Genomic DNA, 23,354 nt, shown 5'->3' on the forward strand with positions numbered 1-23,354 from the left:
GGTAAAAACACAGCCTCGCATTGCTTATTGCTTCATTCCATTTCATACACTACATGAAAAAAAAACTAATATTTGCTTGATATGAATGTTTTTCATTCAGTGGAGTTGCATTCAATAATATTACATTAAAATGAACATTTTACTGAGCTGGGGACATCGGGATGGCCTATAATGAGATGACAAGAGCAGCAAAGCGAGAAATATATATTTGGAACGATTCTCTGGCTTGGTAAATGACCAGCACGTCTCTTAGGGCAGCTGTTTGGCTGAATCACAAAATGCCATTTCTAAACATTACACTCAGCACAACTCAATCCAAAGCACATGTTTAAATCAGATCCACTGAGAAAGATCCATACTGCGAATAGTCTCAACAGCTCCTTTACAATTTTTAAAGAACACATAGGTCTGTGAGGCTGCCAGGCATTACTTTCAGCCAAATTACAGTATGTGAGTCAGTGCTATGTATCTGTGATATTTACAGGATTTAAAGGATAAAGCACTCTGCTCTGGAATAAATGTGTGCATAACATGGAATCCCATTTCCTCCCCCAAAAATCATGGTTAAGCAAATAATATAGAGATGGAAAATTATGAGATAAGTCATACTTTAAGATAAAAAAAGTTGAAATTATTTGACATACTAAATCATAATTATGAGGTAAAAAGTTATAATAATTCAAACTTTTAAATTGGCATAAAAGGTCATAATTGACTAAAAAAATTGTAATTTAATTAATTTATTTTTTTGTAGCCAATATTTAAAAAAAAGTTAAATACAAAAAGTTAAAATAATAAGATAAAAGGTCTCAATTGTGAAATTAAAAGTCAACATTTTATGTCATAATTATTACTTTTAAACTTATAATTATCGTTTAGTATGTCATAATGAACTTTAACTTATGTATTACTTTCTGACTTTAAATGTCATATCAAAACACATTTTTTTATTTTGTGGCAGAAACAGACTTCCATACAATTATTATACTATTATACTTTCTCATTGACAAAAATCTATATATGGTTTAATACAGGTCTAATCAAATGCAGGTAGTTTGTTTTTGTCATGAGCAGTCAGTTTAAATATTAATATCCGAAATATGCTGGTACAGTTATTATATGGTTACAAACAAATCAGTGTTTATCAAAATAATAATACTCAAAGCATTTATGGAATATATTAACTTTATACAGTACACAGGAGGACAAAGAAAGAAGTTATCCTACCTTGCCTTTATCCCTCATTGAACCCTTGCCGAGGATGGACATCTTTGCTCCTGTTTCCTCTTGTAATCTTTTCATGGAATTGCCCCTGGGCCCCAGCAGTTTCCCAACAAAATTAAACTGTAATAGAGGAGAGAAAAGGCAATATGGTTGGTCTCTCAGACTGCCTGCTTCCTAGACAGTTGCCTCAGTTACCGCACAGTCAATAAAACACATTCAAAAGTAAGCTGGTTTTTCTCATCATGCACAAAAACTACAGTGAGAGAATGAAAAATTCTTTTTGGGTTCAAAATTAAATCTGTGGCAGTCGTCGATCATTTTTAGGTTCAGGTCTTTCAGAAGCGATCAAAAAAGATGTGAGAGCCTATACCTGTTTCTGCAGGCTACTGCAGCCACTCATGTGTCTAATCGATGTTTGGGGTCAGTGGTTGGGCTCTGCTGCTTTCAGAGATATTATAACATGTACCAAATGCCAAAAGGGATCTTCAAAATGAAGTCCATGCTTGAATGAGGCATAACATAATGAGTTCATTTCCAATGGGGATTCAAGTAATACTACCCAGATGATGAGCTATCCAACAACTGCCTCGGGGCAGCAACTAACATTTCTGTCACACGGCAGATCTCCGGTCACTGAGAACACTTGACCTTCTTTAATGCACCTTCAGGAAAGTACAACAACACGTGTGTGTGGTGGTGCTGATGTCCATCTTTCTTAGGTCATTGTCAGTATATTCTCATTCAAATAACTAAGGCTGTGAAAAAAATCCCTCTCTGTCTAAATCTTCAGGCATGTTTACGGTGAAACGCACACATTGTGTGCATGCATACTCTCTTGAATGCATCTTAAAAACTGACAAAGAAGAGAAGAAGTGGTTAAATAAAATAATTTTAGTTTTCTTTGAACACAAAAAGTATTCTCATAGCATTATACAATTAATGTTGAACTGCTTATATTTTTTTATATTTAACTATTTTTCTGGGCCTTAAACATGTCAGTTGTGTTGCTGTCTATGTTGGACCAGAAAGCTCTGGAATTTCATCAAAAATATTTTAATTTGTGTACTGAAGATGAACAAAGGTCATATTGATTTGCAATGGAATGAGGGTGAGTAATAAATGACAATTAACATTTTTGGGTGCGTTATCCCTTTAAGATTAAGTAAATAAATAAATATTGGTTGTGTATAACTAGTCCACTAATGTGACGATTTAACTATAACACAAATAAAGCATTCTGTATGGAACACATTTGTAAAATCTGACATTGCATAGTTTTAGTGATATGGCTGTTTACTACAGTATTTTGTATATTTCCAGCCCCAATGAGCCAGACATTACTCAGGGAAGTGAATTCGTCCTTCAAATGTTTGCAAAGGTTAGCTGATATGTGGCGGCCAGAATGAAACAGTTGGCAGTAACACATGTTGACATACCCTGCCTAGCACATGGCTGGAAACTCCTCAACACATGCTCTTCCCAGTCAGGCTGTAGATGCAGCTGTAGGGAACTTTAGCTGATCAAATGCAGAAGAACCGTCACCGAATTTGGCCAGAGTCACAAAGCAAATGCAAACAGTTTCAGGTGAAAGGGTGAGGTGTGGGTAGGGCAGTATATTTAGCAACACTGCAGCACTGCGCCAAGGCGGCATGACCAACTCTCTCGAGCGGCTGAGCTGGAGGTGTGCCGTTTGCATCCCCTCCGATGCGGTGTGTATGACAGGAATACTCTGCAGCTGGCTGGGTGCCTCTGAGCAGATGGTTGCCTCAGCTACAGTGTGAAGATGCTCACTGGGCGGCTGCAGTGAAGTGGCCTGTTTTCATTAAGCTAATGAATGTCTGGAGCCACTCTCCTGCTCCATGGTGGGCAATTTAGGCTTTATTAGGGGGCACAGTTCAGTGCTGGATGAGGTTTGAAGTGATGCAAGCTGTCCCTCGCAGTCCCCGTCAGAGGCAGGCCACAGAATGATGGGCATTATGCAGCACTGACAGGCTGAAGATGATAAACCTGACAACCGGAGGCATAAGTGTCAAACCACATCGCCTTATTATGAGCAAATGGGACTTCTAAGAAAGAGTGCATAGTGTGCTGTTGTGATGGAGACTAGATCACTAACTCTTCCCTAACTCACACTTCTGGAGCCTGGATCAGTGTGTCCGTCAGAAAACACTTCCAAAATCCAAGAAAAGCATTTGCTGTTGTTTATTGAAAACTAAAAAAGCTTGGATGGCTATTCAGTGTGCTGTCATGCAGAATCGCTTATTTTTGGAGCCTGGAGTGACTTCGGAGTGTGTGTGTGGCTGGCTGAACAAATGACTTTTCACACATCAGTCCCTTTGACAGGGACCTTCACCTGCGCTCAGCGCTCTCTCGTGTGCATTACATTGATTTCTCTGTCAAAATCTTTACAGAAGTCATTCAAGCCAATCAGACCACTAAGCTCTGGATCAGTTTCATATTGGAACACTCACACACATTCTACTATCATCATATACTGACAGTCATCCTATTGGAGACATTTTTGTTGATTCGTCCAATATGCTATAACTAAACAATTTGGAGACAAAAAGCCTCTTTATCCACTGAACGCCATGCAAAAATTTATTGATTTATTCAAAATCTGAAGATACTGCACAGCAAAACTGCATAAATTAAAGCATTGATGAAAAATATCTTAGTCATTTGACATACCCTGATGTGGCCTTTAAAGCAGAAAGTGTAGCTGCTGTGAGCACCCTGCTATCAGCTGTAACACTGACCGAGTTTGCTGTTGAGTGCTTGTCCCGCCCTGAGAACGGTTGGCCGGCAACAGCTAAAACTCTGTCTGATGACGTGATTCCTTACTTTCCTGTAAGAGATGAATTGTAGATTCATGACTCATATGTTTTGAGATGAGCACATAGGTTGATTGTACCATTTAGTTTATGTTCAAGGTTGGTCACTCTAGCTCAAGAGTGCCATCATGGAATTGTGAGGACCAAGCAAAGGCTAAATTGGTGGCCTAAGAGGGATTTACAAGTACAGTCCACCATTGCAGCCTGTGTCACCTGCCATCTTCACAAAAAGACAGACAAAAAGTTCAGTATCCAGAGGGCATTTGGCAGAAACTTGGCATGGATGTGGTGGGTCCTTTTGAGATAAGCCCTGCTAGCTGCAGATACTGTATGCTATTACATTACTTGACTATTACTCGAAATGACCAGAAGTGGCATTCAGATTGAATGTAACAGCAGTGACAGTTTTCTGACATCGGTCTTCAGCCAAAAAGGGAATCCACTGGAGAAAGTTACTGACAATGGATGGACGGACATGGGACGTGTCTCATTTGGCACAATTGCATACAGATCTCAGGTCGACGGAACAACCAAGTTCTGCCTCAACAACAGAAAATGTCGATAGACCAACAGAACGACAGCATGTCAGAAGGAAGCCAATGTGGCTAAATGACTATGTAAATGTAAATCTTGATAGTAAGATTGAAACCAAGACATGTTTTAGGTTAAGTCAAACTGTTCAAATTTTTACCTAAATGTTAATGTTGTAAATGCTTGGTTAAAGGGGTCACACTTTAATGCGATTTCAATTATTCATTTCTCTTTGGATAGTTACAAGCTCTTGGTGCATGAAGAAGATCTGTAAAGTTTGCAAAGAATATCTCTTTGGGTTTAATACTTCAGTATGAAAGTTAAGTCTCATACACGCCCTGCTAAAATGGCTTGTTTAAACATGCCCCACATGTCTATGTCACTATGTGGGAAGATTTGCATAACACCACCCAAATGTTTAAGCAAAGGAAGAAGGAGTAACTTTTATTCTCGCTGTTGCCACCAGCACCATGTTGTGGAGATGCTGTGTGTTTCATTGTGAAGGGGAAACTACTTCGTTTGGCCTTCCAAAAGAGGACACAATTACAAATCAGTAGTTAAATTGTTTTTACAACACTGTTCCGGAACAGTTAAACCCAAACATTCAGATCTGTGCAAGCGCATTTTACGGAGGACCAAGACTGTTTCCTGGAAGCGTAGCCTACAATGCCATTGTCTGTTTCTGTACGCAACACTTAAAAATACAGCATAAGTCATTATTATCAGTAATTATGTCCCTACTGGATCCATCAAATACCTCGTTTGTAATGGGTTTTATTGGTTTTGTCCCAATGGCATAACATGGCATAACAGTATGATAAGGGGCATAACATTTCCACTATATACTTGAGGCAATCAGCCAAACACAACGTACTGGATAGCTGGCCAATCAGAGCACACCTCGATTTTCAGATCTATGAGCTTTGTAAAAATCTATGTATTTCATAAAGAGGAGAACAATAATTAGGGATGCACCGGTTGACCGGCCAAAAATCGTAACCGGCCGGTTTTGCTTAAAATACGCGATCGGCAATCGTCCGGTTTTTGGTCTTCTTTAGGCCGATTTTTCCGGAAGTACGCTCGCGTGCACAGACTACATTGTAATCGTTTGCTATGTCATTTGTGTGTGAGAGTATTTCGAAATCTGTGTGCAGGACACGGGCAGCCGATCAGTACTGGAAATGCAGAGCTTCGTGTCTGAGGCACAGATAGCAGGAAGCGATCAGCAGTTGTTGTAATGCTGCTCAAATAAGAGTCCCTTTTCTGCGCGTACTGAAGCTGCGCAAGACTATACTGTAACCGTCCGTGCCCTGAACACGAGTTGACCATGAAGAGATGTTCAGATCAACTTCTCACATGTTGGATGAGAAACGAAACGGACTAAACTGTGACAAAACTGAAATGTTTTTTTTTTTTTTTTTTTTTTTGTAAATTAGAAATTGCATACACGTTTGAAAAGCCATAAGTAAACATCAGTTCTGCATTAGGATGATTATTTTTATTTTACCTTAAAATTACATCGACTTAATTTTATTTAAAAATCACCTGCTGTAAAAACGGTTTCATTCATCCAATTAAAAAATTTTAGGGTAATGATTCACATCTATATTTTTTTACTTGAGACAATAAGTTTTTATTTTTCATTGACTCAAGTAAAAAAAAATTAGATCATTACCCAGATTTTTTTTTATTTTTTTTTTTGATGAATGAAACACTTTGCATCTTTGTTTTATTCGCACCAACATTATTTGATTTTAACATTTTGGAATAATGTATTTATATAGCATACTTTTATTTAGTCTCACTGGTAAAGACCAGTTTTTAAACTGGTTTGGACTGTATAACTATGCAGTTATTGCCTTTAATTTCACATGGTTACAGTTAATCTTTTAATTTAAGGCCAGTTCTCTGTAGTTTCAACCCAATTCAAAAACATTTGTTTGTACTGAATGTAGGCTACTTACTGGGCAGTTACTGCCATTAATTTCAGATGGTTACAGTTATTGTTTTCAATATATTGTTTCGGCCAGTTTGCTTGTAAAAAATCGGTATTGGAATCAGCCATGAGAAATCATGATCGTTCATCCCTAACAATAATGTACAGTGTGTGGAAAAAAAAAAAAAAAATATATATATATATATATATATATATATATATATATATATATATATATATATATATATATATATATATATATTTTTTTTTTTTTTTTTTTTTTTTTTTTTAACCTTAAACCACATAAACACATCATTACACCAAATTTATGCTCAAGAACAAAATAATGTTCTTTTTAGTAACATCAAATGACCCCTTTATTACAAGATATTGTTCAGTAAATGGGTAAAATATAAAAGAGAAAAACTTAAGAATAAAGATTTAGCAAATTCCTGAACTACTAGGTCTTTTGTTAATGTTTTTATTACTGTACAACTGCCATGAAAGTACATGTGTTATTGTTTAGTTGGGGGAGATGTTGTGGTCAATGATAAAGTATGTTGGTGGAGAAGTACTTCTAGGGGGATTTGTTGTAAGGAATTGTCATGCACGTAAACATTTAAGGGAAAAAGAAATATTTTTTTTTTGGGGGGGGGTGCTTCAGTAAACTGATGAACATATTAAGATAAGTGTGTTATTTTCTGATATATGCTGATGACACAGAAAACTCTTCTGCTGTCCCAGTCTCAACACACTTTATGCAAATTGCTCCTCTACACTTATCTAAGTCTTTGAATATTTTGTTTTCATTCTGCAAGATGAAAGGTGCATATTCTTATCTGCCATGAAAGAACAATATATTAATTTATTTTTGGTGCATCTTTTCACAACATCAAAAAATTGGAAAAGTATATCTTGGGGGACAGACACACAATTTCAATCTGCTGCCTATTTACAATGACTGAATATGATCTGCACATTAAGCTAAAGAGATATTAAGCACAAGAAACATGCTAACTTGTGTTATTTATGGATATGGGCTTCAGACTGTGCCAATTAAACCTGGAATTATATACTCTGCAGAAATAGCTACAACTTCAACATTCTGCATCTTATGCTGTATAAATGATTATGATGTCTAGGGCCAATAAACTTCTAAATATCCTCAAGGCTGTTTCAGCAAAAATGGCACAAAACTCCTCAAGCTTCACAACAGAATGTGCTGCCAGCCAAAGTTGGCAAAGGAAACACTTAACATAACCATTAGTGCAGTTAGGCTGTTTGCCTCTGTTTGAGTTGGAGGTGGAAACATAGCACCCTTGCCATAAGCTGTGAAACCAGATAAGATCCGCAGATGGGGTAAGATTCCTACTTCCATTGTAGCCAGCTGTGCAGCTAGCGAGGCCTAGCACTGGCTGATAGCAGGATTATTGCTGGGGACTAAGATGAGATGTAATAATGGCCAGGAGAAATGGCTTGGCCGCAGTCAATGGACATGGGCATTAGCAGAGAATGGCTGAAACAGTGGCAGCGCACTATGGTGTTAAATAGAGGTGGGAGTCAAAGGACCAGTGCTAGCTAGTGGAGGCTAATGAGCTGAGAGAGAGGGAGAGCTTTGATACTGGCCAGTATTCAACTTACATTATTAGCTTTAACGTCAAAATATGTAAGGATGATGACTAATAAAACGTATATTTGAATATTTATAATAAATACCGGTACACTAATTATACTGTTCAAATCTATAGAGTTGTTAAAATGTTGTAATGTGATTTTAAATACTTTTTTACATTTCTATTCATTTATTTATAATTTTTAAAGAACTCTTATGCTTACCATGGTTGCATTTATTAAAATTATTAAATATTATTACACTTTAAAATAACTGTTTTCTGTTTTATATATTTTAAAATGTGATTTATGTTGATAACATTTGTGCTTCTTAATATTTTTGTAAAAAATGTGATACATTTTTTCAGGATTATTTTATGGAGAAAAACAAACAGCATTAATTTGACTAATTGATTAATTTTATTTTTTGTAACACTGTAAAAGTCCTTACTGTTACATTTGATCAAATGAATGCATCCTTGCTTAAAAAAATATTTTTTTGACTTTATATATGCCTGACTTTTTTTTACAGTATTATAAAATATGAGGAATATGGAATGAGTTTAAAGTAAAATTTGAATGTTTAAGCCTTGAAACCATTATCATATCTCAACATTAACATTAAAAGACCTTCCTTAACATTAATAGATCTAATAATAATAATACTAAAATAATGATAAATATTACTTGTAACAAATAGAATAATAATATTGTTGTTGGAGATGTTATAATAATATTTAAGCATATGTATTTAAAAAATGTGTGAAAATAAGATGCACATAACAAGCATGCATGTCATCAGACTAAAAACGCATGTTCCAACATCCTGAACATTGTGTTCAGTGCATCTCTAGAAAAGGTAACAGCCTGAGGAAAAGTTGATGATGGATCCCCTGCATTACAGAACCCATATTGAGCTCTGACACTCTGGGACTGACAGCACAGATGCAGGGTAAACAAACAGCGCATTAAGACCATCTCAGAGTCAGGAGGCTGACAGGTTAAAAGACTGCTACCCATACAGATGAGAGGCATCCACTATCTTCCCCAGACTACATTTCCCATGTCACTTTGGTGTCTGCTCTTAAAACGAAATGCTGTCCTGGAAAGGTCAAAAAGCTAGAAAGGCACACATTTACAAATTTTCCAAGTGCAAAAATATTTGTTTGCTAAAGATTATGGCAGCAGCATCACAATGAATGCCTTTCTGCAGGCTGCTTAGTGAGTGTGTTCTCCCATGGGGTGCTGGTCATTTGAAACATACTGGGATAAGCCTTATAAACCGATTAGGAAAGAAGCCATATTCCCATAGGCTCGGTGTTTCTTTCCATGACTTTCCGTCTCTCCAAATCTTGAACCAACAACTGTGCACCACAAGAAAACATCATTATCGGAGCTCATGTTTGCAATCATATAAATAACCTTCCTCAAAACAAATAAAAGGCGCCTCAGCAGGCTTTTAGTTCATTAAGAAGATACAACTTCCTCACTATTGTTGATTTTTTTTTTCTACTGTGTGCTGTTCGATTCTGAATCTGTTCAGCAGCTTATCTATGTTAAACACCTTTGACAAGGTTGGTCGGCCTTTGGGACTAGGGAATTCTTTGACAAGACAACAATTGGATTATCTTTCTGTGCAGAGCTTGCCTACACCTCCATGTAAAGGTCATATAACTGGAGACAAATAAGCCACAATCTATGGGGACAACAACCACCGGCATTACTATTCAATGGATTAGATGTGTTTTCAGAACTATAAAGGCAAACCTTGTGGTAGATCTGTTTACGTCTTTTCTTGTTGCTGGTTTTTAATGAAAGGTTTAGGTAAAGCTGGGTGTTAACTACTGCAATGAAACAGCATTGTGAATTCTCAATGTCCCCCTTTCCCATTCATTACATAGAATACCTATGCATTATATTAATACTTCTCATTATGACATGTTTATATGAATGTATTTATGAAGGGAACTACTGACTTCAGAAAAGTTTTTGTCATTTTTCCCTTATAACCTTCATATAATGCATTTTAAATCAAGTAAACGCTAAATGATGCTGTTCCATAAGGGCCACCTGCTGTCAGAGAGAGTGAATTTATCTTCTCCTTCAGCCTGTCTGTCGTTTCTTGTTACGTTTTAGGATCATTTCACAGGAAAAAGTCAGATCATTCTGTTTTTGCCTCAAATGTTGAAATGATACAATCAAATTTAAATCAAAAACTGTTCATGCTACATGTGTGTAGCATCATTTTGTATCATGATTAAAATGCAGTGGTTGGCTCTAATTTTAAATGGCCTTTTTAAAAATAAATATGTTTAGTTGTAGGGTTGGGAACCAAAAACCTGTTCTTATTCAGTTTTTTTAAAAGAACCGAAACCGTGCGCAATTTCTAAGTTCCGGTTCCGAAAACAGTTCTGGTGCGACACGTGACCAAGTGCTGTGAGCTGCCTTGAGCCGGCATTCCACATAAAGGATGTCACAAACCAAATAACAGAAATGCCACCCTGCCTCTTTATACTGAGCACATTGTTTCCAATGACACACACTCCACAGACACGTCGCGTCTTTAACTGCTGAACACATCGTTTTCCACGACTGTACACACACTCGCACCTTTGATAACTGTGCATGTCATTTTGTCTGACTGTACATCCCACATGAAAAAATACTATAGTAATTTATGTGGTAATTCTTGCTGTGGTAATATAACAACCATACTAATATAAACAAATTACTAAGTTTTTTAAGTTTATTAAGTTTTCTACAAATAAAGGATATAATAAATACACTACAGTTTACTGTAGTAAAAACTAAAGTATATCACAGTATTTATTACAGTTTATCAGTTCACTATAGTTAATACTACAGTATGCTGTAGCATTCATTACCAAACTGTTGTAAATATTATAATATATAAAGTATAATACACTTTACTATAGTATGGTTCAAAAACACTATAGTATTAATATTTAAAATGTTATTGATAGTGTAAAAATATCAACTTTGAAGCATATGCTGATTGATGGACTAGCATTATTCAACATTACTTACTACCTTCCAGCAACACTACATTCAGTGAAGGTAAAATAGGAAAAAATATAATAATAGTTCATTTAAATGGAACCAGAATCTGAACATTTCTAACTATGCCCAACCCTAATTAAAAATAAGTTGACAGTAAGTAATAAACATTACTGACTATTGAATAGTTGAGTATTGTGAATTTTTCCTTACCACAATTTTTTTTAAATAGTTTTTAAATAGTTGTTTAATGATTTTAAATGAACTGGAACCTGAAAATTTCAAATGATTCCCAACCATATTTAGTAGTATTAGCAATTGCCCATTTTTGCAAAAATCTTTTCATGGCCAGGAAAAAAAGAAAATTTTCTCAAGTAACCAGCCATTGGCAGATGTGGCAAAAAGTTAGTAAAATGTTTAGGCCCAGCTTGCAAGTGTAGAAATTAGGACAAAAGTATTGTAATTATTTCCCAACTGTAGTATAAGGTAAAATAATATACCTGTGAAATACTAATTTTAAAATATGTAACAGCACAATTGTTTTACAATATTTGGTTATTACTGTCACTGTAATAATAATATAAAATTATTAATATTCTAATATTCTAATTTGTTTGACTTCGAAATTCAAGATAGATAGATAGATAGATAGATAGATAGATAGATTATTACTATTACTATTTACATTCCATCAAAAATGTTTGTGGTGTTGTTCCATCCAGACATGCTAACCACATTTCCTTCAAAGAATTCTTTATATCATGATTTGACATGGGATTGAGTGCAGCATAACTGTCAGAAAATTGGCTGAAAAAAGGCGATGCAGCTACCGCCTCGATCCAGGTGCTGATCATGCAAGTTTTTTTGCAGCACAAACATGTGCTACTGAACATGTGTTTGTCAATTTAATGTTAAACCCAATGGAATCAGGTGAATGATAGCATATACTCCGCACCATTTTGATTCATCAGCGTACACTGCACCAAAACAAGCTTAGCGTCTACTACGCCTCTAATGAGTCTCTGCACAAACAGATGTACCCATAGGACATTTGCTAAGTCTTAATTAGAATCCTCTGACAAATCAGACACCAGGGCGGTCTGGCTACTTTGTAAACCCGTGCAAACACAATGAATTACACTACAGTGTAAACCAAGACATCCCAAATGTTTAGCATGTTACCCCTTTTGCTGATCAAAATAACACCATCCCCTTATGGGAAAAAATTGCAGCCATGCTCAGATGTGCAGAAACGCCCTTTGATAGAATGCCCAAATCCATCTCTTAAAATTAAATACAGTGGTTTCCATGGCGACCGTGTCTTTGACTATACTAGATGGTGATGCAGGTACCCCATTCATCTCTTGGCCTTCTTTTTGGTCTATATGGGTGCGACGCTCTCTTGATTTCTCTCAGTTCTCAGGTATCTGAGGCCTGTGTCAGCAGGGACTATATTTCCTTGCAAACCACTGACTGAGCTTCTCTGTAAGTTATGGTAAATCAAACACTTTATTTGCATACAGATAAAAGACACTGATGAAAAAATGAAAACAGTGTGCAGTTTTGTGATGTCGCAATGAAATGCATACAGATCTGTGCATAGAACAGTTACAGAGGTAATACGAGTCAGGAGAAAAAATATCCGGTGATTCAACATTTGGTGGACACTGTCCAAAACACATCAACTAAATACATTTGCTGAGTTTTTTAATGCAGTAGCAGAAACTGGATTCCCAACAAGATATACTGTAGGGGGGACCTGGAGCAATTTAACAAATTAAATGTTCTCAATGATGTGAGATGACACTTACTCACAATATGTTCAGTAAAGATCTCACTCTAACTGAGAAAAAACATGTTTTACATGCATTGTAAAACTGAACAATGAAATGCGTTGATTTCACTTAAACATTATAGAAAGTTCACTGTACTTAATAGAAAAAGTTACAGAAACTAAATAAGTGTTTATGTTTATGCAGCAAATTTCTAATTCCCAGAATGCTTTGTGTCAGGAGCCGTAAAAGTAGAATAAATATTCAAATGAAGTGTTATTTTGTGTGTATTTGAATATATATATATTGAATATATGTATATATTAGTGATGCATGATAAATATCGGCCAATATTTAATGCACATCTTGTCAGTAATGCCGGTTCTATTTTTTTTCTTCTTTTTTTTATATTTATCGTGCATCCCTAATATATATATATATATATATATATATATATATATATATATATATATATATATATATATATATATATATATAGTCTGGTTTATATATATTTACACAAAAACACTCACTCATTAGATTTTATGGTTTAAAGCCTAATGGTTTTTATACAAACTGTATTTTCTATCTCTCTACATCAACCCTACACCTAAATCTACCCCTTACAGAAAGCTTCAAAAAAAAAAAAATAACTTCAAAAAAAAAAAAAATACCCACAAACATTTTGTATGCTTTTTAAGCCTTTTGAATTATGGGGGACACCAAAAGTGTTCTCATAAATCACTTTCAAATTGTAATGTCATACCCATGTCATTATATCAAACTGTGTCCTCCTCATAAACCAGATAAATGTGCACACACTCTCATATTAGTTTACATTTTTTGTGGACATGTGGTCGTCATTATGTAGGGAATAACAGGTACACACACACTTCTTGTATTAAATTCAATCGCTATTGAAGATTATCTAGTTTTTATTTTTCCCTTAGAAGTCTGGTGATGGCACTGTTTTGTTATTGTCTTATATTTAGCCAACATTATTTATACCAGAAGAGACATTAGTGGTCTCTGAATCATAAAGGAAAATGTTACAATTATCCCTGGTTTACCATACTGAATATGGTATGTTTTAATCATTAGGTGCAAAATCATGCTAAATAAATAATCATGATAAAGCCAAGTTGTATAAGTTGTTCTAATGCCTCTGATTTGTGTCAAAAATCAATAAGCTCATAAAGAGGATTGTGGACACTAACAGGCTGCGACTCAAAAACATAGAAAATAAACAGCATTCTTACAAAATAATAAAGTTTTCCCCAGTCTTTTCTGTAACCTTGCCAACTCAGCACAGAGGCGCCATTGAACTTAATATTCAATGAATAAAATAATTTAAACAATAACTGCTGTCAGTGCCACTGTAAATGCATTGAATTTTTAATATTTCATTTTAAATAAAGAAAGTGCTCTGCAATAATTTGGAGAAAAAAATCAACGTACCATGAATGTATATTGAACTCATGCATTATAACACAACAGTGATGTGCAATTAATATCTTGTCAGGGAGAACAAAGATATTGTAAGCAATGGGGTAATGCGTTAAAAGTCTCAGTTTGAAACAATGCAGACCAATATAGATTTAGAACAAGGAATTCATGTCAAGGTCAATATATACATTAGAACAAATAGTCAAAAGATACATAACAAACTGCCTTTCAAGGTCCACAAAGGCCTATTCTTCATTATGAAAATACTTAAACTAAAGTTAGCCTAATTTAATGAGAGGATCAAAGAAGCCAAGACCGACTCCAGCTCAGTTATTCTGAGCAGCAGCCCAGATGCTCTTCCTTGGAGACAGTCTCACCAAGCATGATTAGACAAAACTCGGAGACGGCGCTGTCGTCACACACGGATTAATTAACCACACATAGATAAATCCTGAGGATTTGTAACAGAGAACATAACACAAAGTCTAGACTCTATAAGCTATTATCTGTTATGGTCCACAAGTTCATTGATCACCTTATGTTGAGGTGTAGTGCTTTCTAACCGGCAGAGAGAGATGGCTCGTAAATGCAGCAAAAGATTTAAGCTCTATATCAAGTGTCATGGCAAGTAAAAGAATATAGCACACCTTTTCTTAGCAGGACTTTCACTAATGCACTGACACAATATTTGTCTAAAGTATTTTAAATTATTAATGATTGACTTTAAGTGAGTTATAAGAAGAAATGACTGCAATGACTGCAAAGGTAATCTAAAATTTTAATCATGAGAATTGAGTATAAAAAGTCAAATACAGACCTTGCAAACAATACAGATGATCATAACCAATATGGTAGCAATGTGTTGTGCATCATTAGGTTTTTTATCCTCTCTCACCCAGACTCTTCCTCCCAAAACCTGCTTCAGTCTGCAGTTACTGAAAGAAAAGCCAGGATTCCCATAGCTCTCCATAAGGCTCTAAAAATCATTCATCATGTCTCAAATCAATAATAACTGCTATAATAACTTGCACACATTTTGTGCAGTCATGTTTTGCAACTAAACTATTTCTTTCACTTGAAAAATATAACTCTTCACAAAAGCACATCTTTTTTATGGTTATATTCGGGGGGAAAATACTCCCTTTTACCCTAGTACCAAAAACGATATGTAAATAAAATCTCGGAAATGTACATCATCTACACATAACATTAATCAATCCAATGACATTGGACAGATATTTCTCACGTTCCAGGAATATCACAAGAGAACTTTGCCATAAAATTTACGTAACTACAAAGCAGCCAGGATCCTGAGGAAAGGGGATTTGGGAAAACAAAAATCCATTGTTACAACTCGAACAAGACATGTAAAATCGAAACCTAAGGCGTGTTCTTTGTACTCTCTTTTTCGACAGCACAAATCTACTAAACCCATCAAACAGTCTGCACATTTTAGTACTCCAGGGATTCATTTCCTAAAGCAGAAACAGTAAAAAAACGAGGGAGCATATGAGAAGCTCAGAAGCTTTATGGATCCGTCTGTGTAATGCTCATGGGCTTTTTTCCACTCGTTTTCAAAGCATCATTTTAAAGCAGCACAATGCTAAATAACATAAAATGCAAAATAAGTGCCGCGTGCACCAAACGTGATAATAACAGAGCAGTCTGAAATAAATAACCAGTTACCTGAAACTCTGTTTTTAGCTTACATCATAACATTCGTCGAATATACATCACTGCAACGTTATGTGGGATATTGTTTAACATTATCTTGATGAATCAAACCAGTCAGTTCTGGCTCTCTAAATACTGAATCTCGATAATCAAACTTTCAGCAGCAATTAAACATAAGCACTCGGCGCCAAATACGCTACATGTCTAGTTTTTATGGCACATTTAAAGACTTCAGCTGTTAGCTGTGAATAAAAGCAATCAACATAACAGATACAAGAGCTACAAAGTCGAAGCCCCACAGGAAAAGCAATCAACCAACAGACAATAACATGATAGAAAACTGACCATGTTGCTAAATAAAATGGTTTTATGTCTCTCTTTTTTGGTGCTCGGATGCTAAAAGTTCCTAACAGATGCGAGAAAGAGGCCAGCTGGTAAAAACAAGAATAATTTCCTGATTATGAAATGAGGCAGAATAATGTTTGAACAGGTAGAAACAGATGTGGCGTGCCTGTTACTCTGAAAGAGCCAGGAGTCTTTTCAGCTAGGACAGAAATATAAGGTGTAAATAACAGCAGAACTGCAGTGCAGCACAAATCAGAGTCTGACACCATCTAGTTTGCTCCTGCCAGATACAGAACATATTAAGTCATTACCACGAGCACAGCAATCCCATAAAACTGATGAATTGCGTTTTGATCTTCTCCAATCACCACATGACTAACATTGATTTGACCGGCACGTCATTGCTCTTTTAGTATGTTGCATGGAGCATCGATGTCTTACCTTAGGATACTGCTGCACCGGGATCAGCACGCGCTCCGACAGCTTGATGTTTTTGTTGCTGATGATATCCAAGTATTTCTTCACCTCGCCATCTTTTCTCAACTCGTCTCCTTCAAACTTTTCAATCTCTGAATGAAAAGGAGATAAAATTGCTCGGGTCAAATAATGTTATCATTTCCAGCCCAGAATACGAGTAAAAACCATTTTCAGCTTCCTGTGTCACGTTTATTAACAACAATTAAATAAATACTCTGTGTAGAACGTAAATTGTCGGCGTAAGCCTGCTAAGCCCTTATTCGCATGACAAACACAAATTGAAAAGCTGCTGCGCAAAACTGTAATATTTTGTGCTTGAGGAATTTTATGGTGCTTTTGAGAATTGAGCCGGAGACTTAGCAGCCACACAACATTAAGGAGGCTTGAAATGAAGCTGTCACCTGGGTTCCTCCAGGGATCCCCTTCTGTCGCTGTTAAATTAATGCTCAGCAGAATTGAGAATTATGAACCTGTGCAATTCGTGTAAAACACGGAGCGGGGAAAGATGGTAAGGGAAGTCAGCAGGTGAAGGGAGACCATTATTTTTCACCTCAACTCTGGAGAGTCTCTCAGCTGCTTAGACCTGCAGAAAACCGCATTGTCTCACTTTCACTTCTACACTGAATGCAATGAGGAGGAGCAGCTTGGACTTCATCCCAATGTTAACACTTTGCAATAAACAGATAGAAAGCAATTATTTGCTTGTTATAAAATACTTTGCTGGAATTAAGAGCAACAACAGAGGATAAAATCACTGAGAAAAAAAAATCATAAAAATGGGAGTTATTTTTGCAGTTATTTTGAACCAGCTGGTCTCAAGTTGATATTTGAGAATATATGAAGGATATATGAAGTAAGTTGCCCTCGGGTGTCCTATCAAAGAAACCACAGGTGTAGTTCAGCACATTTATGATGAACATGTCTCACCAATTTCTGAAAACCAGAAGACAGGCCAACTTGGTACCTTTCAAAAAAAAAGTAACAGTATCATCGCTTCAAACCAGTAGTTCTTCACTAAAAACAAAAGACAGAAAATATGCTCAGTTTACATCTTGATTTTATGTTTATTTATAGCATTTATTTATTTATTTTATCCCCTTGGAAGTTAGCTGATGCCCCCTAGTGGGCCCTGACCCCCACAGAACCACTGCTTTAATAAACCTAACAAACCTATTTTTTCTTGTAAAACTTTGTAGCACTAACAGCCCTATGGTGTTGTGTGTTCTGACGCCAGCTGAGGCGATGCATGAACTGGAGAGTTACAGAAGTCTTGCTTTATTGTGTGCTCTTCAGTACACTTACTCTCAGGTGGCTGCAAGATACTAACAGGAAAGCATCTGCAAAATAACAACAGCATGAAAAGGTGAAATTTCTATCAAAAAAAAAAATTAAACAATGACATGCTCTATGTAAAATCACCTGATCGTGATGATCGATTTTATTTATTTTTTTGACCTTTTTTTGCACTGGGGATGCTGTTCCTCCTCTCGCCTTACCCTTTCCTCTGAAAGGTATGAAAGAAATCAAACCAGGCTGTAAATGAGAGGAAGACCTAACAATAAGTATTACGAAGAGTGGCCACACCTGAATTAATATTTATTTTTGCATGAAAATGTAACATAGGAATTAGAAAAGTATAATCACTTTGTCCTTTTGCTTATGAACATATGTAAGTTCATTTGAAATATAAAAGTACTTCTGCAGACTCAGTAGCTGCACATTCTCATTGTAATCCACTGAGCATTTCTAATATTTTATTTGCACAGAAAAGATCTGATCAGACAATATTCAAAGCTGCCATTATTCCTTTGACTTTTTGCAACATACAAACTGTCTGTGAACAAAAACCAATTTAACATATATAAAAAACAAAAACAAAACAAGAGCCCTGTTAAACTTCTGTGTCTTCGGATTTCATTGATTTTGGATGCAACACAATAAAAGCCATCTCTTGAGTGTGCCACGCATGCCTGACAACGCTAACTAACAAAAGTCTCAGGGTGCTATTTAGGAGCTGCTGATCTGATCTGATCTTATTGAATGGGTAAAAGACCAAAATGTCCATAAATGGATACATATAACAATTTCAAGGGTGAATGGCTCTGTGGAATGAGTATCGCAGCATAATAGGGAAGATCCAGGCTTAAATTCTGGCTTAGCTTCTTTTTCCGAAATCTGCTGCTATGCCTTTGCATAAAACACTTCAGCCCAGCTTGTTTAAGGAGTGCCCTATACACGGTTACCAATGCATAAACTACTGATTGGTCATTCATTGGTATATATATATATATATATATATATATATATATATATATATATATATATATATATATATAGATACATACATACATATATGTTTAAGTATTTACATTTTTAGCATTTACGAATAAGCTGATCTACCAAAAAACATTAAAATCTTATCATTTTTTAATTTCATCTTCTTGGCATTATAATAAGCATAAAAATGTGCACATAAAAAAATGTCAAATATATTCATCTAAAGGCTCTGTAAAGGTTATTTACAGTTGTGGTGCACAAGAAGTTTCTAGATTAAATTCTATTATCCTTCTTCAGAATGAATTCAGCATGAACCAACTGGGTACAATTTAAGGGATGCTGGATCTGTACAAATAATAATGTTCACAATGACAAAACAAAATCTGAAAGGACCTTTGGGCCTAGTCTGAGGCTGATAAAGCAGGTGGATATGGCTTTTAATAATATTATTTGGAGTGTCACAGTATTGTTCCTTGATATACAATACATTTTACACCACTTGATCCACCTTTTCTATCAATCCATCAAAAAGACATAAACGTGCAGAACTTTAAAGACTCGCAGTTTCTCTGAAGTTAGCATCCTGCTGGCTGGAAAATGAAACCTTCAGCTCAAAATGACATTTACTTTATAAAACACATCAATCTGACCTCTTGAACTCACTCACATTAGGATAATATGGCTTTGAAAACGAAAGGTAAATCACCATTTTGTTCCGGTTATATATTGTAAATAAAGGTGTTGTAAATTACATTTTCAACCCAAAATCATTTGACGGTTATATGTTACCATTTTTTTTTCTGTAACATAATCAGTGTAAAAATTAGTTTGTACTCCCCTGACACACTCATACACATACATATATAATGTTACAAAGGTCAAGGTTTAATACAGATACAGGTGATGACTCAGTCACAGGATATGGAGGAGGCAACTGGCACAAGTGAGAGATGAAAATTAGTTTGAGCTAATTGTGCATTGCTCAAAGCAGCCTTGTGTTTCTGTCTCAGCAATATTACAAACCAGTGCCCTTCCTATTCAGAAAAGTCAACTCTGTAGGACTAGTAGCTTTGTAATCCGCCAGGACACAAATTAACAGAGAGGATATGCTTGATCTATAATAAAACCCAATTTGGACACTTTTTTTGGCAGCACTTATGTTACATCAGCTTGTGAATTGTTGCCTTGCGATTCCTGAGGGAAATGTTTTTCAATCTTTACAACTTTTTTGTCTACTACTCATACTACTTCAGCAAGCAATGACCACCTTTATCAATTTTAGATGAAGGTTTATATTCCGGTTAAATTTTTATTTCAATTCTTGATTGGATTTCTAGAAATCAGACATTCTGTTTAATCTTGTTAAGAAATGAAGTTTGCATGGCACTTAAAGGGGTTATTCAATACAGGAAAGATATGTATATTTACTTGGCTTTCTATGTAGTAGAAAGGCATTTTTTATACAATCATGGCCAAAAGTTTTGGCAGTGACATGGATTTTGTGTTTTGCAAAGTCTTTCTGCTTCAGTATTTGTAGATTATTTTTCCACATATTTCTATGGTAAAAAGGCTTTAAAAAAACAAAACAAAAAAAAGCTTTTACTGGCAAAAAAAAAAAGAGTCAATATTTACAGTGTTGACCCTTGGTCTTCATAACCTCTGCAAAATCCCAAATTTCAAAGTAATGATCTTCGAGTCACTTTTTTAATCACTCTTGCTTTGTCACATGGTGCTCCATAATGCTGGAAAATGCATGGATCATCACCAAATTACTCATGGATCGTTGGAATAAGTTGCTCTAGCAGGACCTTTTGATACCATTCTTTATTCATGGCAGTGTTTTGGGACAGAATAATGAGAGAGCCCACTTCCATGGTTGAAAAGCAACCCCACACATGGATGGTCTCAGGTTGCTTCACTGTTGAGAAGTCAAAGGACTCATGGTGGCGTTCACCTTTTCTTCTCCGAACAATCGATTTTCCAGAAGCGAGCTTCATCAGAGAAAATATCTTTGCACCAGTCTTCTGCTGTCCAATCCTTGTATGTCCTTCAGAATTTCAGTTTGTCCTTGACATTTTTCTTGAAGAGAATTGGCTTCTTTGCTGTCCCTCTTGACCCCAGGCCATTGTCCAAAAGTCTTGGCTTCACTGTGCGTGCAGATGCTCTCTCACCGACCTGCTGTCATTCCTGAGCAAGCTCTGCACTGAAGACTTCTTCACTGCAGTCGAACCTCTCTCCTTGTAGCTCTTGATAATCTGGTAAATGGTTCTTTCAGGTGCAATATTCTTTGTAGCATTTTCCTTGCATGTGAATCCATTTTAATGATGGCTGCACTAGTTTTAGACGAAACCATTGCTAAAAAGAACGCAATGATTGGAAGCACTTTTTCCCTCCTTCTATAGGAATCAGTCTGGTCTTACTGTCTATTTAGTATGATAGTGATTTCACCTGACTAGTACTCATTCACACTTTCACGTGTGCTGCTGATATGATTAGTCAAGTAATCAGGGCCGTCACAAGAGGGGTGCGAGGCTGTGTGCGAAGTTGATGTGCGAGGCCCTCTACAATTTAGTTTGTGTGTGTGTGTGTGGTGGGATGGGGTGTGCTATAGTAATGAATACAACATTAACACACATCTGATCGATTGTGATGCCATGCTCACTGACATGCTTGCTCGCAAATTACGGTTACGCACACACTCATAAGTATCTACTGCATAATAATAATAATAAAGCAATTAAATAATTAAATAAGAATTCACATCTGAACTGAACTATTAGCCTAAACGGTAAACTTTTGAAACTTTTTGTCATCGTAACAACAAACAACTTAACTCATTCTTATACACAGAGTCTTATACTGTCTATCTAGAGAAAATGGACAAAACGGGTAACAATGTTCCCTTTTGCCAAAGTTTGCATCATCTGACAAATAAACTGGGAGATCTGGGTGCAGGTACACATAGAGTACACATTGTTCATTTACATATAAATGGTCAATATGATCCAATTCTGATTAATAATATGAACATTACTGTAAATGCGGTAAAGGAGAAATTGAGTGCAAAACAAACACACACACACACACACACACTACGCACTAAACACATCAAATTCAAAGAGTGATATTGCTATTTTTTAATGAAACAAATGCACACCTGTCTGTAATATTTTCAAATTTAAATATGTTTAAAAGTGTCACTTTACAACACCATGATTTTACAATAGGCTTCATAATATTTGTTTCAGATGAGTTTGAGAAACTCATTTCAGTTTCTGAATATTAATATATTTCCATCTTCTGCCTATCTCAAAAAATATTACTCAAGCCATTACTATTAGAAACCTCTTCTCTTTTCATTTCCTTCCCCATCATACATCACCTTTCATCGTGCATCACCTCAATTTACATTACTTAATTAACCTTAGTGCCCCTGTGGGAATGTAGATATTTTTTATAGTTTAGTCAGAGGTGATATTTGCACATTGTGCATCTTAAGACACTGAACCATTAATACGGTAATCTTCAACATTAAAATTGTATGACCTTCAAAAAAATGCTTTAAAGTCAAATACACTGACATTATGGATATGCCTCCATAATTCTTATCCCTGCAACAAATGTGTTGTAATGGTTTAACAACAATTCAGGGTGAATAAAAAGATTTTTCCTTGATATTTCTTAGCGGGGAAGAAAAGACTCTCAACGCTAATGTTTAACCTCCACAGTAAAGAACATCTTGTCTTGCTTCCTAATTACAATGAAAGTGAGCCTGGCGTGTGCTGCATCACTCCTCTCTGAGCTTCTAATAAGTGGGAAAGAAGACTCTCAGGTCTAACGTAGTTGGTCGACAGATGCCAGCACAGTTGGATCTTGCACCTTTCAGAGGGTGCCGTTACAAAATTAGAGTGACGCTAAACATATCAGGACAGTAAATATATTACAATGGGGTTTTTTAATTTAATTATAATTTAATTATGTTTTAAAAATATCAGTATTACTTCCATTTTAATATATTTTAAAATGCAATTTATTTCTGTGATGGCATTACTTCAGCTTAATATACTTCCTTGGTGCTCAAAACACATATATTTCTATTATAAATGTTGAAAACTGTTGTGCAATAAATTTCGAAAATTATTCATTTTATACATTATACATTATACATTTTATTGTTCACCTTCAAAAACAAAAATCCTCAAACTTGTA

At 35.7% G+C, this 23,354-nt stretch overlaps 1 protein-coding gene across 5 annotated transcripts in view; it reads right to left on the reverse strand.

Moving 5' to 3' along the window:
• The window catches only part of khdrbs2 (KH domain containing, RNA binding, signal transduction associated 2), a 63,938-nt gene that overhangs the window by 29,249 nt on the left and 11,335 nt on the right, over nt 1–23,354 (reverse strand). For all 5 annotated transcript variants that reach the window (XR_003277771.1, XR_003277770.1, XR_003277772.1 and 2 more), the window contains exons 2-3: nt 16,833–16,960; nt 1,228–1,344 (exon numbers count right to left, since the gene is read on the reverse strand). Coding sequence is in view for 2 of the 5 variants with exons in the window: in XM_026224028.1 (XP_026079813.1) it covers nt 1,228–1,344; nt 16,833–16,960 (245 nt within the window). In the remaining 3 variants the exon portion in view is untranslated. The remainder of the gene's footprint in view (nt 1–1,227; nt 1,345–16,832; nt 16,961–23,354) is intronic.

Source organism: Carassius auratus, chromosome 38 (assembly GCF_003368295.1).
Source record: "Carassius auratus strain Wakin chromosome 38, ASM336829v1, whole genome shotgun sequence".
In the NCBI taxonomy this organism is placed as follows: Eukaryota; Metazoa; Chordata; class Actinopteri; order Cypriniformes; family Cyprinidae; genus Carassius; species Carassius auratus.